Genomic DNA, 18,088 nt, shown 5'->3' on the forward strand with positions numbered 1-18,088 from the left:
TCTATAAAAAGCTAAATAAAATATCTATAAATTATGGATTCATCACAACCTCAAACTTAAACTTTTACTTGTCCTCAAACAAATCAAAACTTAAGAAAATTGAATGTAAAGGGTTGGATTTATCCAAAAATTTTCCTCAAAATTTTTCATTCCAATCTTAGACTCTAATTGGCACTTCCAACATTTTCAAAATCATGGATTCATTCAACAAAGAAATCACACTCATATCAATTACTTTTCATGCAAAGTCCCACTAAACTGAAACAAAAATTCAACAAGATTTCATGCAATTCACATAATGCAAAGAAATTATCTATCTCACAGGATTATGTTTCACTCTTCACTCATCAATATTTTAGGCTAAGTGTTTCCCTCAATTCATGCATTTTGCCTTATCCTACTATATGCTTGCCCATATTCTCAATCTCCTTTACCTTGATACAATGAATCACATATCAAGAAGACTTTGTTGGTCATAAATGGAGTTAGGTTAAGTCCAACTTTGATCAAGGAGGGTCAAAAGCTCAAGTGGGTTTTCAAGAGAAAGGGGTTCTTTTGAATGAATGAACACAACAACTAGAATCGAATGCATTAAATGATGCAATTTAAGAGGTTCAAGCATTCCTTTACCATGTTTTTCATTATTTTGCCTTATGTGGGATTTTTTTCAACTCCAGGCCCTTGCTGTATATTTTTCTTTCTTTCTTTTTTCATTCTTTTATCATCATTTTTTATAGACTTTGGCAATCATTCTCTTCTTCAAATTCAAGTAAAATTTTTTTGACATGTATTATTAACATGTATAATGTCCACTACCCCAAACTTAAGATTTTGCTTGTCCTCGAGCAACTACAGTCATGATCAGCACCCAAAACTTAGTTTCTTGCATTCACTCTTGATGCAAATCAAAAGAAATACCTCTCATAAGGTGAAAAAATTACTTTTGTAGACTAAGTTTGGTAAAAGAAGGAAATGTGGAACGAGAAAAATTAGGTACAAGGGTGTTCTAGGGCATGTGGGTGTGTGCAAAGAAGGCCTCAATCATCTAGATGAAATATTGCATAACGCATATTCAATTAAAAAGCAGGGTAAGTTCTAGAAGATGAATATAAAAATACATGTAAAGTACACACAGAAAAGAAATTGGAGGTTCGATTTTCTACCATGGTAAAAGGTGATAATTGCTTGGCAACATGTGAGTACAATTCACCTTACAAGAAATATGTTCAATATGGTGAGAATGACAATTATTTCTAAAAAATAAAATGATCATGAGTTTAATGGGAAGTGCAATCAGAACATAAAATTAGAATTACAAAATTGAACTCACTTAAGAAGGGAAAAAATAATAAAATATTTTTGTATTTTTGTAGTTAACTATGCAGGAATTTCAAATTGAAAATATATGAAATAGAGGCAAAGAGATCACTCCCTTTCATAAATGACAGATTCACACTTAGAGATCAAATTCATGCTCTTCTCTTGATGAGACTAAGGGCATTCTCTGCACAAAGACGCATAGTGGATTCAGCACAGAGTAACATAATAGAAACTAAACTGGGAATGCTATATATGAAAGCGTCAAATATTGTTCATGGAGATAATGCAGGAAAATAAAGGGGAAGATGAAAGTAAGAGCGGTAAAGTACGATAATTACAGAGAAATAGTGGTTAATATATACAGGGAAATAAAGTAGAAATAGCAGAAAAGTAAATGACATAAGGAAAAGTGAAGCTAAATGATGTATTCATTTGAGCTGGAGGATGAAAGGTTGTCATTGGCATCCTCATTATCCTCATCCTCTTTTGGAGAACTAGAACTGCTATCTTTTTCAGCTGCAGGTGCAGAGGTAGTGGCTGTAAAAAGAGGTAGGTCCTGGTTACCTGCTGCCTGAGGAAAGGTGCAGTGAATGTAGGGACTTCATAAATCTGTTCTGATGTCATGCCTAACTTCTTTCCTAGGTTAAACATCATGATTTCCAGGAGGTTCAACATTGATTTATGACCGACATGCAGTGCTTCCTGCCTTAGTGCTATTTGTTTGACCTGTCCTCTTAACATTTTCATCAATGTCTACTCTGGCATCCTGGCAGAGCATGGTGATGATGGATGGGAAGGTAAGTGAGTCCCTCTTGATGTTTAAGATTCCTATGATGAAGTTTTTGATAACATCTCCCACATAGATGGGCATGCCACTGAGGATGACATGGATGAGTTCGGCTCTCTTGACAGCTTTTTCTCTTCAGATCTGTGATTCTACGTTCGTTCTAACGGATTTCAAGTAAGTTTTTCTAAGTTTGAAGTTAGATTTACCATTCGTTTCTCCTCTTCTTCTTTTTCTTATAGATGTTCATGGTGTTCTTAGAAAAAACTTCGTTCTAAACTTAAATATTTGTAAAAGTTCTGTTTTGAGGTAAGGAGGCTCTACTTTATCATTTTATTATGGTTATTACTTGTATTCTCATAAATCTTGTCATATATGTGATTATATGAGGAATAATCCTTGTTTTATGAAAAATAATCGGTGAAAAGTGAGAATAATTGGTTGTTTATGTGATTTTATGATGAACACATGGTGAAAATGTGTTATTATGTTCAAATAGTGCATGATAAGGTATATTGAGGATGGTTGATATGATTTTATGATTTTGTGATATGAAATATACAAAGAGATGGATGCTTCATGTTTGAATATATCGTGGTTCACTTAAAAATGATGTGTATTGTAAATATGGCATAGTTTGATGTATATGATAAAAATTATGTAGAAATATAATGAAAAATAATGTGTGAACATGAAAAATGACATATGTGAACATGTGAATATACTCGAAAGAGTATGAGATGGAAAAGGATATGATGTAAATAGTTACAGAGATACATTGGAAGAGTGGAAGATGGAGACGATATGGGATATCTTGGAGAAATGCAGGGTGGTGAGTGACATTCAGGGTTGTACATGAAATATTGAGAACTTTTTGTTTTACAGAAATTTGAACAATGTTCTTATTAATCACATTAAGTTGCAGAATGTTAAGTATGAGCTTTGCAGTTTCCAAAACACAGCTTGAACAGCTTGAACAACCAATACAAAACAAATAATGGACGATTAATGTGAACTTCTTGTTTTATAAGGATTTGAGCCATGTTTTTTTTAATCACCACGATGTTAAGTATGGACTGTTAACCACCTATGCAAAACAAATAATGGAGGATTAACGTGAACTTCTTGTTTTATGGGATGTTCTGGTTAATCACGAGGATATTAAATATGGAACATTAACCACCAATACAAAACAAACAAGAATTAACGTGAACTTCTTATTTTATGGAGATTTGAGCCATGTTCTTAATAATCAGTCGGATGTTAAGTAACTTTGCCATTTCCAAAGCAGTTTGAGAAGCTTGAACCTGTGCTTCATGCATCGATTCTCTTCAAACGGTTTTATAATTTTTTAATAATTTTGTATAATTTTTGTTACAATTTGGACAGGTAACAAAAATTATTGGTGATAGGATAAAAAGATAAAAAAAATTTGTGTACAAATTTATTATAAAAATATGATGATTTATTTTGTTAAATTTTTTATTCTTCTTTTTTTTTATAATTTTTTAATGATTAATATTTTTTTAGATAAAAGATAATTAGTAAGTGATATATTAAAATATCTAAGTAATAATATAATAAAAATAAAAACATTAATCATTTTTAATTTTTGTGCAAATTATTAATAATTTATTAATGACATATATTACATATATATTTTTATTTTTTGTTTTAAGTTTATTATTAATGTATATAAAATTAATACTTGAAATTTTAAAAATAAATTTTTAACTTCATTATTTTTTTAGTTTCTATATTTTAACGTGTGTTTAACTTTAATTTTTTTTAATATTAATTATTAATATTTTCTCTCTTCAATTTTTTAAATTAAATTTTTGTATCTTACAACTTATCTAATAATTAATAAAAATATATTAGAGGTATAAAATTTTATTAATTAAATAAGTAAAGAAAAATATATAAAATATAATTAAAATCTTAATTTTGATGTAAACTTAATTTCAACATTTGAAAAATTAAAGAAATCAAACGTGAATAGTTAAAATAAAGAGATCGAGGATGTTAAACTAAAATAACTAGAAGTAAACTTAATAAACCTAAATTTGTTTAAAAGTTTAAGTTTGATTGTTTTATTTAATAAGTCAAGTCATCAATAGTGACATGATTAATGATAAATTATTTCTTGTTAAAAATTTAAAGTGTATTTATTTATAATAAAATATGAAAATTAATTTTTATATACTATAATGATAAAATATAATTTTTAAAATTAGTATTAATTATAATATATATATATATATATATATATATAATACTAGATATGATGAAAAAAAATTATTTTTAAAATATTTATTTTTAATAGTAATTTTAAAAACCTACTTGAAGGTTGATAAAATGACTTATGATTTTGTTTTCTTTTCTAACAATGTTGTATGTGAGTTTTTTTTTTCACCTCAAACATTTAATTTTTTAATTTAATTAATTTATAATTTAATTCATTTTTTTTCTTTAACATATTTTTTTATTATAATTGATCATGTAAATCAATTAATATAAAATTATTCTATCTTAATTATTAATTCTAAGTTTGAGTACATATACAGTAGAATTGTACAAAAAATAATTTAAATGTCAAAGAATTATTTTTGTTAACTAGATTACTTTTAATAGCTCCACGATTTCTTTTTAGTATTATTTTTAAATTAAAATGAATATCTACTAACTTGATTTTGTTTAACTAATCTATGTTTATAAAATTTAAATTAAAAACATTTAATTTTTATTGTTTAACATTTTATATAATGTAAGAAAATAAATTTTATAAATATAAATGTAGAGATTCTATCATTATTAATAATTAAATTATTATTATATTTGTGACAATATTCTAAAATAAAATATTTATTATGATAAAAATTTGCCAATAATATATATAATATTTGATATAATTATTAGTCATTATTATTCTAAAAATAATGATTAATTTATTCATCACTATTAAAAATTACTTTAAATAATATTCTTATAACAATTTTTTAAATATTTAATCAATAATTACTTTAAATTAATATTTCATATATTATTACTCAAATTTATTATTATTAATGATATTAATTATCATTCCTTAAAATTAATGTTGCTGTTATAACAACTGTCTTTTTAAATAAAATAAATATAAATTAAAATCATAAATAATAAATTATTTATAATATATTAAATAATAAATATCTAATAAAAATTTACATATGAAATTATAAGTTAAATTAAAATACATCATATGTAACGTCTTTATTTTATTTATATAAATTATGAAATAATTTATGTTGAAGAGAGAAAATAAAATAAGTTTACTTATACCTATAGTGTAAAGTTTTACAAAATTTAAAACTTTTATCCTTGTTATTCAATTTATAAAATGTACAAGTATTCAAAATGATAAAAGATGAATATGTATAATTTCGTTACAACTTATAAATAAATTTACGTCAAGATTGAAATAAAATATACATATATATGCTTTCATTAATTACAAGAGTTGATAATTACAAATCATAATTTCAAAAATATATTAGGACTCATGTATACAATTTACGAGAGAAATAAGATAATTCAAGTCCTAATGAGTTATTTGTTTTCACACCAAAATATTAAGGAGATTCGAGTCATTGTCTCTAAACCAACCCTCCATCTCAGCTAACTCTTTTGGGTTAGATCCTCATCCTCGTCAAGATCACTCGTATCAGCCTCGTCAAGATGAACTGAGTTGGTCTTCCAAAGTAGTCATGATCATGGAAGATGTATACAAAATTTGTAGCTAATAGGGTTTTGACTATCATCTCTCTCTCTCTCTCTCTATATATATATATATATATATATACACACACACACACATAAAGAGTGTGGTGAATCCTATTATTTACAGGATAATCAAAAGGAATATTATACCCTCATCGACATTTCTAAGGTAAAAATATCTCCTAATTCATTATTATTACTGTTAATAACAAATTTACAATAACATATACATTGTCATTCCCTAAATACGTAGTTTAATATACTACTAACTAACCAGTCAAATAGCCTCTCGTGAGTGGTCATTTTACTTTCCTGAAAGATTTAGTAAGGATGAGCATCTTGTCTCACTACTAAACATGATTAAACAATAAATTTCACTAATACATAAATGAGTAACACACCAATCAATTCATAAATGACATAAATTCCATAACAATTTCATGTCCACATAATGTTCATTAATATTATGATTTCATTTTATTGCCACTTTTAAAATGTTCGAGTCCTTGTTTCAATCATTCATTATCCTATGATCCCTTGAGATCTTTCTTAGTATAATATAGTTACTAGTTAGCTATAGCAATACAGATACAACGTATACCAACGTGGCCCCTTTTAGCAAAAATATGGTCAAAAGTATAGGTTAGTAAATAAGTATGAGACCTGTGATGTTTTTATTCTTATTAATATTGCACAATCAAAGAAAAACATTTGTCACCCTTATTTTTTCTAAATTTTTAAAATTACTTCCATTTTTTCACACTCATGGTATCTCTCTATACTATCCATATGTATCCTTATCTCCTATCATTTCTCATTATAACTCCTCTCTTTTGTGTTTCTCATTATACCATAAATTTGTCATTTTTATAATAACATAATGTTCATCCATTTATCATTTTTTATCTTCCTATTTTTTTAAGTTATAAAAAAATTATACAAATTTTTATATAAATAGCATTTTCAAACAAATTTTTGGAATTGTGAAAAGAAATTACAAAAGTATTATTAGGGCCAATGACCCTAATCTACACAACTCAATCTAATTAAAAATTAGTAGATTAGATCGAGTAAATAGATAAAGTTGGGATAAAAATATTCAAACTCAATTAAGTACAAGTTGAGTTGTGGATTGTTAATGTTAAAACTCAACTCAATCTAATAACCAAATGACTCATTGTATTCGTTCTCATAATATTAAAGGCTTAATTACTTTCAATCTTTTATTGTGAGCCAAGAATCTAATTCTAAATATGTTTGTCTTTAATTTTTAAAAGAGTTTTATCTTTTTAAAAACTAATAATATGTGTATTTAAAAACAAGGATGTTCTTAATTGAAGCCCAATTTTGAGGCCCAAAGCTGGCTTCCATTGGAGTAGGGATGACAATAGGTAAAGGATCTAATGGGCACCCGCAAAATTTACCCACAACGGGTAGGATATTTACCCGTTACATGGGTATGGGTATAGGTATGAGTAAATACCTACAAATTTTAATGGGGATGGGTGCGGGTATGGGTATCTATGTATCCACCCTGCCCCATACCTGCATATATATATAAATTTTATTCTACAATTATGTATTAAATTTTTGTATTATTATATTATTTATATAAATTTATATAATATTAATATAAAAATATATTTAATAATAAAGTAAACCAAAAAATGTATTTTATGTTATATTTTTAATAGAATGATTCAGTTACTACTTTATATTGTTTAATTAAGCTAATACAATTTAATTATTACACAATTGATATGAGATTGACTTTTTAAAAAAATATTATTTATATATGATACGCATATAAATTATTTTTCACACAAATATTTTTGTTAATAAAATCATATTGATATTTAAATCATAAAGTGAATGATAAATAATAAATATATTATAAATATTTTATAAATTTTATAATCACCTATTATTACTGTAGACTTATTATTTATTGATAATATTTAAATTTTATTTTTTATATTTTAATTTAAAATAATATTTTCTTATACAACATGTGCATTAAATCTAAATAATATTATTCTTACCATTTGATTTACCAAAAAAGTGTTTGAAAAGATATAAAATATAAAAAAAAATATTATTAATTCTTATTTGTTAATTTTTCTTCGGATAAAAACATATATTTTTTATATACATGTATATTTCTTTATTATAAAATTTTATTGTGACCATTTATCTTTTATTTAAATTCTTTCTTTTAAAATTTATATACATTATAAATATTTAATTTATTAAAATAATTTTTCAAAAATTTGTATATTTAACAAAATACTTTCTTATAGTACATGAATTAAAAATACTTGTATTAATATATATATATATATATATATATATTATTTTAAATAAATCCGTTATTTTTTTTACAATTTCAGCTTCAAAAGTTAAAAAAATATTTTATATATCCACTTTTTATTGTCATTTGGTACTTGAATTTCTCTGTCTTAACTCTACTCTCATTCTCAATATTTGTCTCATTAAAACTTAGTAACTATAAAACATTATTCATCAGAGTTAGTTGCCATAAAAGGTCACCAAGTAATTCCACTTAAAAGGTTACTAATTGTGCAAATTTATCTCGTTGTAACTCTGTTGTTGCCGTACGATTAGATCTCACACAAGATAGGGTCATTGCTAACAAATAATTTGTGTGTTTAATTTCTTTTATTATTTCTAATAATTTTAGTTTAGAAAATTGTGATATTAAGAGATATTTAGTATTTGTGATCTTTGAATATTTATTTTTTATCTATATTTATACCTTGTTTGGAAAATACTTATTGAATTTTTATATTATTATACTACTTATGTGAAGTTAAATAAACATATTTTTTCTCAAATAAGCGCGAGTAATAGGTACAAGATGGGTATGCGGATACCTAGAGGGTACAGGTACAGGAATCAATGTTCGTACCCACGCAGATATGAAGCTGGGTACGAGTATTTTTTTAAAATGCAGGTATGAAAATAAGTACTATAGTACCCTACCCATATCCTACTCATTGTCATCCTTACATTGGAGAGCATGAGCCCACGTGATACAAAAGCCCTTAATGAATTCAGCAGCATCACTGACCTCAAAAAAATAAATAAATAAATCGTCTATTGAGTGAGTGACTTATTTGAATTTAATTTGTAATTTTGAGTTTGAGTTTAAATAAATATAATTATATCAAATATTATAAGAAACAGCAAAATGTTTCGCAGACGTCTATGAAAGTGTCTATATCAAAATAAATAATTGATAAATACGACAAACGAAGTGATATGATAAGAAAAAAGAGATACAAAAGATGCTAAATGGATGTTGAAAGTGCTTATGAATCATAGTTGAATGCAATAATATGCTGCACATATTTAGGTGATATTATCAGAATTAATTTATGTGTAAATATAATTCTATTTAGGTGATAAAATAATTACGTTCTGAAATGCTGATTTATTCTTTATAAATTTCTCATAGAGTTAGTTCTTATTAACAGAAAAAATAAAACTGTTCTTAAATTCAATTCTTCTGTAAAATTGACTTGAAGATTCAAACAGTTTTTCAAACACATTTTTGTCGTGCAATTTAATTTGGAAACAATTGTGAAATTCAACGACATAAACATTAGTCTTTTTTTTTCACTAACTTAAAAAACAAGTTACATATAGTTTTTTATTACGATATTTAATTTACATCGATAGGAACTTATTTTTAAGATATCTTTTCATTTTAAGCATTTTTTAAAATAACAATGTAATAAAAAAATTCACACAACAAGAAGGACTAAAACGTGTTTGGTTTTTTTTTTTTTTTATGTTGTTGAGAATAGTTTTTTCTTTAAGTGTTATTATAAAATACTTTTTAATCTTATAAAAAATATATTACCCGATCATTAACAAAAAGAAATTATTCTAAACTAATAGAAACAAACGGCATATATATAGCAAAAGCAAGCCTCACGCCTTGTTTACCACTGCATCACTGATAATTGCAACAACAAAGAGTAAATTAGGGTATCCAAAGGATAAAGTCAAAAATAATTTTTAAAAACAAGTTTCTATGAATTCAACACAAATCTACGATTAGAATAATTAAATAATAATGATAAAGTTGATATTATAAATTTACGAATGACTAGTTTGTAAAATTATAAGTTAAATGTTTGAGCACTTCAGTACATGTAAAAATAATATATATTGTTCTTGATTCGGTTATATACAGTGATTTGTAAAATAAAAATACATAAGCGTATTTTCATTATAATATTTGGATAATTTTTATTATATATAGTGATTTGCATTGTACCCTTTAAAATAGTATAACTAATGATAGATAATAATTTGCATAACATTAATTTCATTTTACATTTAATGAATAAAACAACATATGAATACCAGTGCCTGAATCTTAACTCTTTTAGAGCTCTTGTCGTTGATATAATAAGATGAAAACAACAATAAACTATGATAATTAAATAAGATAAAAATATGATGTATTGTTTTTTTATTGTTAACATGTATTAAAATAATAAATTAGATACAATATAACAATATCTTATTTTATTATGTTTGATTTTTTAAAAAAAATTATAAAGGATGAAATTTTCACTGTGATATAAGAACTAGCAAGTTTAATAGATTTATTATATGAAGTTAGTTAAATAAACATTGAAATAAAAAACTATAAAAGATTAAGATAAATTTTTATTTTATTTGATGCACGCTGAATAAAATAAAATAAACCATTATATTACATTTTCTTGTCATATCTACCAAATTTTACCTGTCCATAACTTTTTTTTTTGTTATGTTTTTTTTTTCGATAATTTGAATCTAATCATTATTTCTAAATACGATATTCAACTCAAAACTATTCCAATCATTATGAACAACAAGAAAGTAAATTTCGTAAAATACAGTTAAGTCATAAAAAATAATTAAAGTACTTATTTTTAAAGATATTTTTACTGTAAAATTTATGATAATAATGTATACACGAAAACAAGTGTAATTATCAATTCGAAGATATTAATTAAAGATAAAAATAAAAATAAAAATAAATTTTAAATTATAATTATATTATTTATTGAACACGTGAATCAAGTGAAAAATTTGTTTTATATTTAAAAATAAAAAATATATAACTTGTTTATAAATTTTTTAAGAGAAATAATTGTCTAATCCTAAAAAATAATAAAAATGAACGTTTATATGTTTTTTAAATAATATAAACTAAATATATACATATACTTCACAATCCTAAGTGCCAATAGGAAGTTGTCAAAATATAAAAGAAACGTTTGATTTTTAGGAGCATTGATAGTTAATTGAAAATGATATAAATTAAATGTGGAAAGATTGACAGCACACACACAAAACTGGTTAATTTTAATTTTGTTTAGTTTTTTTTTTCAAGACATTGATATTATAACTATCTTGCATATGTACACAAATACCTTTTTTTTTTCTTGTACACAAATACTTTGAAAGACAAGTAAAAATATAAATAATTTTCAAAATATTATTTCAATATATGAAAGAATGTTTAACTAAAGATAATATAAATTCAAAACAAAATTTTGAAAAATAGAATTTGATCTACCTAATAAAAAATAGTTTCAAAGAAATTTGAATACTGTATAAAACACTGAGAATACAAGTGACTGAAATTTAGAATTGAAAAAAAAAATGAAAGTTAAGGATATGTCAATATAAAAAGATAACTAATAAATTTAGAATACTTTGATATTATAGTATCATAATACAAGAAATAGATCCACTTGACCTAAATAATTTGACTTTAGAAATAAAATAATAGAACGGTTTTATTTGTTATGAAAAAAACTGGGTAGCTGCATGACTGCGTTCCTAGGTGGAAGGAATGTCTCTCTCTCTCTTTCCCTAAACCGCGCGAAACACATCTTGGTTCCTTCAAAACGAAAAGCAGTATTTGAAACGAGGTGGTTGTTCTCGACCACCTTTCCCTATAAATAGCCCCAAAACCAAACAACCCCCACCCCCGCCTTCATCTCTTTTCTCCTCGTTACTCCTTCACTTTAACCCCATCCTCTCTTCTCTTCTCTTGTCTTCATTCACCACCACATGTTTAAACGACACCTTCAATCTCTCTCTCTCCCCCCTCCAATATTCCCATTCTCTCTGATTTTCCCAATTTCCATGAAAGCCTCTGCCTTGGTTTGATTTCAATCCCTTCTTTTCCGGGTTTCCGAGGACCCGACATGGCAATTCCCTTCCCCCATTTCATTGATTCGGAGAAAGCAGCCATGGAAGCTGGTATTCTCCTTCCTTCTTTTCCCTCTCTGATTCTCACCCAAGACGATTTGAAGAAGATCGCCGCCTACAAAGCCGTCGAGTACGTTGAATCCGGCATGGTCCTCGGCCTTGGAACCGGCTCCACGGCCAAGCACGCCTTCGACCGAATCGGCGCTCTTCTCCGACAGGGCAAGCTCAAGGACATCATAGGAGTACCCACCTCAAAGAGGACAGAAGAACAGGCCCTGTCGCTTGGGATTCCCTTGTCGGATCTCGATTCCCACCCTGTCGTTGATCTTGCCATTGACGGTGCCGATGAGGTTGACCCTTTTTTGAACCTGGTGAAGGTTCGTGGTGTCTCCCTCTTGAGGGAAAAGATGGTGGAGGGTGCGTGTAAGAAGTTCGGGGTGATCGTGGACGAGTCAAACCTGGTGAACTTTTTGGGGGGCAGTGGTTTGGCTATGCCTGTTGAGGTTATACAGTTTTGTTGGAAGTTCACTGCTGATAAGTTGCAGAAGCTGTTTGAGGAATCTGGATGTGTTGCAAAGCTCAGGACTTTTGGGGAAAAGGACGAACCTTTTCTCACGGATAATGGGAACTATATTGTCGATTTGTATTTCAAGAAGAGTATTGGGGATTTGAAGGTTGCCAATGATGCCATTTTGCAACTTGCTGGAGTTGTGGAGCACGGGATGTTCCTGGACATGGCTACCACTAAACATTTAGATGAATAATGTAGGTGAAATGGAGGCAGGCTAGACACAAGGTAGTTTCTATTTTATGAATTTCTCATGTAATAAGAAGTTATTGGATAAGCTCTTAATTAAGTTATTTATCCATAATGCACCATTACTATGTGCCTATTTACCACCTTTTAGCTTTTGCACATTGAAGTCCTGATGGGCATTGCCCATTGGCCCTCTCTGTTTACTTAACAGCTGCGGATTACATCTATACCTAATCTGTCTTCTGTCTTGAAGTCTAATTTTCATTCCATTTCCTTTGTTTTTTGTTCTCCTTGAAATTATATTTTGTTGAAGTTTGGAGTCTATTGCTTAGTTACTTTGTTGTTCCACCTTCAGAAGATTATTCTTTTTCTCAGTTCAATTAACCATTATTTGCAGTCAGTTGGGTTCACTGGTGCGGCTAGTTTTATTCTTGCTGTCCTATGGTTTACCTCGTTCGGCTTGGCGCTTGCTGTTCATCTATGCCGTGGATGGGGCATTAACATCAAGGACAAAGGATCGAATCGTTCACAAAGGATTTGTCTTATACTGCTTGTATTGTTCACTGTTGCTGCAGCGTAAGACTCTGTTATTTTAATGTTTCCCTTGTTTAACTTCTTTGTGGGATGCATTATTTCCTTACAATTCTCCTTGTTTTTCTTCCTATTTATCTTAGATACAGAAAGTTTGTTCTTTAATAATCTTTTGTGGTTGGTTACCAAATATTCTTCTGTATTTTCAATTAAAAATTATAAATAGCTAATGTCATGGATGTTTATAGACATAGAAGTTTTCAGGGAATAAAGATCAATCTTTATTTTGGTAATAATGTCATTCAATAGCTGTGGAATTTTGAGAATTAGTTTTTGCACTATACACGTGAAATTTCTGTATAATGCTCGGAGTTAGCTCCAAGTTTTATATGTCAAAATTTCAAACGTGGTTACTAACATGCCTCGTTTCCTTAATCACACAGGACTGGATGTATCCTCCTTTCTGTTGGGCAGGATAAGTTCCATGATGAAGCTTTGGATACCCTCCATTATTTTGTCAATCAGTCAGATTATATAGTGCAGACTCTAAGAAATGTCACTTAGTACCTCTCCTCGCAAAAACTATCGATGTCACTCAGATGCTTCTTCCGTCTGATGTCATGGATGGTATTGACAAGCTGAACGTGGATCTAAATACTGCAGCAGATACACCTTCTGAGAAGACAAATGAAAATTCAGTTAAAATTCGAGGAGTATTCAACGATGGGTATGTGATCATAAAACTGAGAACCCCTCATTCTAGAATTTATTATTCTCTCCCCCCTATAACACTAAACTGTGCACATTTTGTAGGCGTCTAGCTCTGTATGTTGTGGCAGCAGTGATGCTTCTTGTGGTTCTAATTGGACTCCGTATGTGTTGATCATAACATCTTGAATAAATTGAGCTAATTTTTTGGTTATAACTGACTTGTATTTTTGCATTCCTGTCTGTCCTTGGATATCAACATGCAATCCTCATGTGAGTTACATTCCAGAACTATTTGCTTGTGTGTTGATCATAGCTGGAGGATTCTTGTTATGTTCTTTTATCTGATTTTAAAACGTTTTGCAGATTTGTTATCACTGGATGGTTACTGGTTGCAACCACATTCATTCTTTGTGGAGTATTCATGATCCTTAATAAGTAAGCCATTGTATCTAAGAGATCGCAGTTTAATAGATTAGCAAGAACTATTCACTTTCTTGGCTCCCTTTAGGCATTCATTTATTTACCCTTGGAAAAGTGTTCTGCATTCATTGCATCGGATCCCCCCTCCCCCTCTCCTTTGCCTTCTTCAATTCAAAATTGTAACTTATTCCATCACAAAATGCAACCGGAACTGATGATATCCAAATGAAATCCAATTATCTTTATGTTATGGAGATTTCTGTCTGTTAAAAGCTAACATTATCATCTAAACCTGATGAGTAAATTATTTCTATTACTGTGCAATTTCTGACACCTGTATGGCCATGGGAGAATGGGTAGCAAATCCACACATTGAATCTGCTCTTAGTAATGTCCTTCCATGTGTTGATCAGAGAACCACAAACAAAACACTTTTTCAAAGTAAACAAGTGGTCACCAATATTGCAAGTGTTGTCAATCGGTTCATCTATAACACTGCAAACATAAATGCAACAAAAGGTAGTTTTGACTACTACAATCAGTCTGGGCCTTCAATGCCATCTTTGTGCTACCCCTTTGATACTCAGTTTCAAGAGCGCCAATTTATGGCCCAAGAAGTTTCTTCTGCCAATGCTTCAATGGTAATTTTTTCATCACTTGACTTGATTATTGAGCTCTGCCACTTGTTGGCTTTTGTTAGCTTTCTTTCCCTTCCTCTCCTCCCTCCCCTCCAACCAAGAACTCATGTATGTGTTTGTGACAGAGAAATGTTAACTCTTTTAAGTTTTGGATTCTCAGTTGAATGCTGAAAGTGGCAAGATTAGACTACAATGAACTATCTGTATATCAAATCATTTGATTGATGGGCAATGATATTAGTATTTCTGTAAATAGATGGTTGACGACTTGACGTGTATTATACCAAATGACCATAGCATAGCCTATACCTGAAAATATTTTATATAACTTGTGACTATTGTGATTTTTTGCCAGGAGGAAATCAGATGAAAATAATTCTCTCTAAATTATGCTCTTCAATTGTTCTAAATCTTTTGTATTATGTTCCAGTGTTTTCTGCCAACTATATAACACAGAATCTCATTAAAAATCTGTTGTTTAAACTATTCAGGTGTGGAAGAACTACGAATGTGAGGTATCTGAATCTGGTATTTGCACCAGAGTTGGCAGGGTGACCCCTGAGATTTACTTACAGTTAGTGGCTGCGGTGAACGAAAGCTATGCATTGGAACATTATACTCCACCTTTACGTAGCCTTCAGAATTGCAATTTTGTCAGGGATGCATTCACAAGAATCACTTTGAGTTACTGTCCTCCATTGAACCATTACCTTAAGATTATCAATGTAGGACTTGGCCTCGTTTCAGTTGGTGTTCTGCTCTGTCTTGTTCTCTGGATCCTCTATGCAAACCGCCCCGAAGGGAGGAAGCGTTTGAGAAGTTATCCTTACCAGAAAATATAAACATATTTAAGAATAACCAAAACCGCACATATTTATCCTTGTCAAATGCAGATAGTGAAGTATAGATTGTATAATAGAAAATTTGATAAAGTAGACTACTATTGTTTTTCTGTACCCTATATTATGGGAAGAAACAAAGGTGGAGCGAAGCTTCATCTTGTGTTCGATGAGAATAGCCAAAGCAGTGTATTATATACATTTTGTCCATATATAGAAAAAGCAATTTTATTTTGTTTATAGCTTTAGAATTTAAATGCAGACAATTGAAAATCATGACTTAATAAGAACCCTCTTTAATTTTTACATGACATTAATGGAAAATGAAATCTCCGTCTACAAGAACAACCAAATAACTGAAATTTACGCTACAAATGCCATTGCCACAGCCAGAGTCTCAAAGTTCAGAAGGGTCAAACACAATTCTTTCCACGTCAACGCGAAGGGTGTCGTCATGCGCAGCCAGAACATCCCTGACGCCATGAACGACAACCTTGTCATTGAAGAACACGTCCGGGAAGAAAACCGGAACTCCATTTAGAATCAAAACGCCGTCAGATCTTGTGATATTGATGGCGAAGCCCTCCAAGAAAGTGCGCAGCTCCAAACCATCGCCCAAATCCACCAGATCGTTCCACAGAAGCCTGCACGGCACCACATGCCGACGGAAGAACGATGGATACTCACTGAAATCGCCGATGCGGTTCGCCACCGTTTCATCCGCCGGAGCAAACACCGTTATTCCACTCTGCTCCGCCACGCCGGACAGTTGCATTCCCAGAAAGGAAGCCATGGTAGAGTATCCCCTGGATCTTAGGGTTTCAATGGCTTGGTCGACGGAATCGGAGGAACTTATGAGTGTGGTTCTTCCCCGAACACGAGGAATTCGAATTCGAATCCGGATTAGGTCTTTGGTTATTGAACTGAAAACTAGGGTCGAAGAACCTCTCGGTTCCGTAGACTAGCAGAAAACCATCGTCGTAAATGGGCGATTCCGTGAGTTTGATGTTGTTGAGAGATGCTACGTGCTCGGAAGGTGACGTCGTGACGGTTAGAGACTGCCTGGGGAGCATAGTCGGGATCCTGGCGCCGGCGGGGAGAAGCCGGAGACTCGCTGGCGGAAGAGGAAGCGGCCCCAAGTTGAAGCGGTGGAGGTCGAGGGATGGCTGACTGGATTTCTTGAATGCGGAGTCGGAGGTAGCGAAGACGGTGGCGGAAGGGGATTGTTCGAAAAGGTTTTCGGCGACGATTTCGAGTGTGAGTGCCATGGAAACGAAGCTTGAATCGGACAGAATGTCGGCGGCGTCGAATATGGCTTCGTGCGGAAGAGCGAAGCAGAGAGAGAAGAAGAGCGAGAGAAGGAGGAGGAGCGCGAGCGTGGACGCCATTGATGAAGCTCGAGATTTGGCGGGAAATGGATACTTCAAAGGGGCGTTCACTATTTGACGCAACGAGGAAGTAGTTAGAAAGATCGTTAGCCGTTTCTTCGGAAAGACAGAAACGCCCCCTTTCCATTCAATAAATATTATCATTTCTTTTTTCTTGAAACCAATAAAATGCTCCATATTTCTGTTTTTAATTTTATTAAGTTTTTATCGTTTGAATGAATCCAAATTTAATTCTGATTCAAAATTAAAAGTAATTCGAGTTAGATTATTTTATTTTATTTTGCTAAAAGTTAGATTTAAGTTTTTAGTTATAATATTTTAATAAATAAAATAAAAAAGATAATATAAAATAATAAACAAATCAATAACAAAATGATCTAATTTGATAAAAAAAATTATTTTTATTTTATTTTACTTTTTGATTATTTTTTTGACTTACATAGAATTAAATTAATTTCTGAATACTCCTAGATATTATTTTACTTTTGTATAATTTTTGGCATTTGATTTTTACATTTTTACATTTTTATTTTGTCTCCTTAATACATATGAAGAGATACATCTTTTAATAATGGGAATTATTTTTTTTAATTCCGTATTTTTTTTATGAAATGTTGAAATCTTATATGAAAAAGAGATGTCACCAACGATAGGTTTCAAATTTTTTTAATTACAAAATGTTTTTTTATTTTTTTCTT

General features: G+C 29.8%; 2 protein-coding genes and 1 pseudogene across 2 annotated transcripts; 2 read left to right on the forward strand and 1 right to left on the reverse strand.

The window, feature by feature from the left end:
• The first annotated feature begins 12,102 nt into the window (after positions 1-12,102).
• Positions 12,103-16,237, forward strand: LOC113865588 (probable ribose-5-phosphate isomerase 2). The gene is made up of 6 exons (XM_027500259.1): positions 12,103-12,902; positions 13,261-13,439; positions 13,838-14,121; positions 14,208-14,375; positions 14,469-15,166; positions 15,655-16,237. The coding sequence occupies exon 1, from the start codon at positions 12,103-12,105 to the stop codon at positions 12,868-12,870; it is 768 nt and encodes a 255-aa protein (XP_027356060.1). The 3' UTR covers positions 12,871-12,902; positions 13,261-13,439; positions 13,838-14,121; positions 14,208-14,375; positions 14,469-15,166; positions 15,655-16,237.
• LOC113866085 lies at positions 12,881-16,005 on the forward strand. The gene is given in 9 exon segments (XM_027500976.1): positions 12,881-12,886; positions 13,219-13,439; positions 13,838-13,962; positions 13,965-14,121; positions 14,208-14,266; positions 14,339-14,375; positions 14,469-14,540; positions 14,845-15,166; positions 15,655-16,005. Coding segments are annotated over 9 exon segments (1,350 nt in total).
• Positions 16,238-16,399: 162 nt separating the features above from the next.
• Positions 16,400-17,567, reverse strand: LOC113866086 (annotated as a pseudogene).
• Positions 17,568-18,088: the final 521 nt, after the last annotated feature.

The sequence above is a fragment of the Abrus precatorius genome, unplaced genomic scaffold (genome assembly GCF_003935025.1).
Source record: "Abrus precatorius isolate BTA unplaced genomic scaffold, Abrus_2018 Scaffold4, whole genome shotgun sequence".
Taxonomy (NCBI): domain Eukaryota; kingdom Viridiplantae; phylum Streptophyta; class Magnoliopsida; order Fabales; family Fabaceae; genus Abrus; species Abrus precatorius.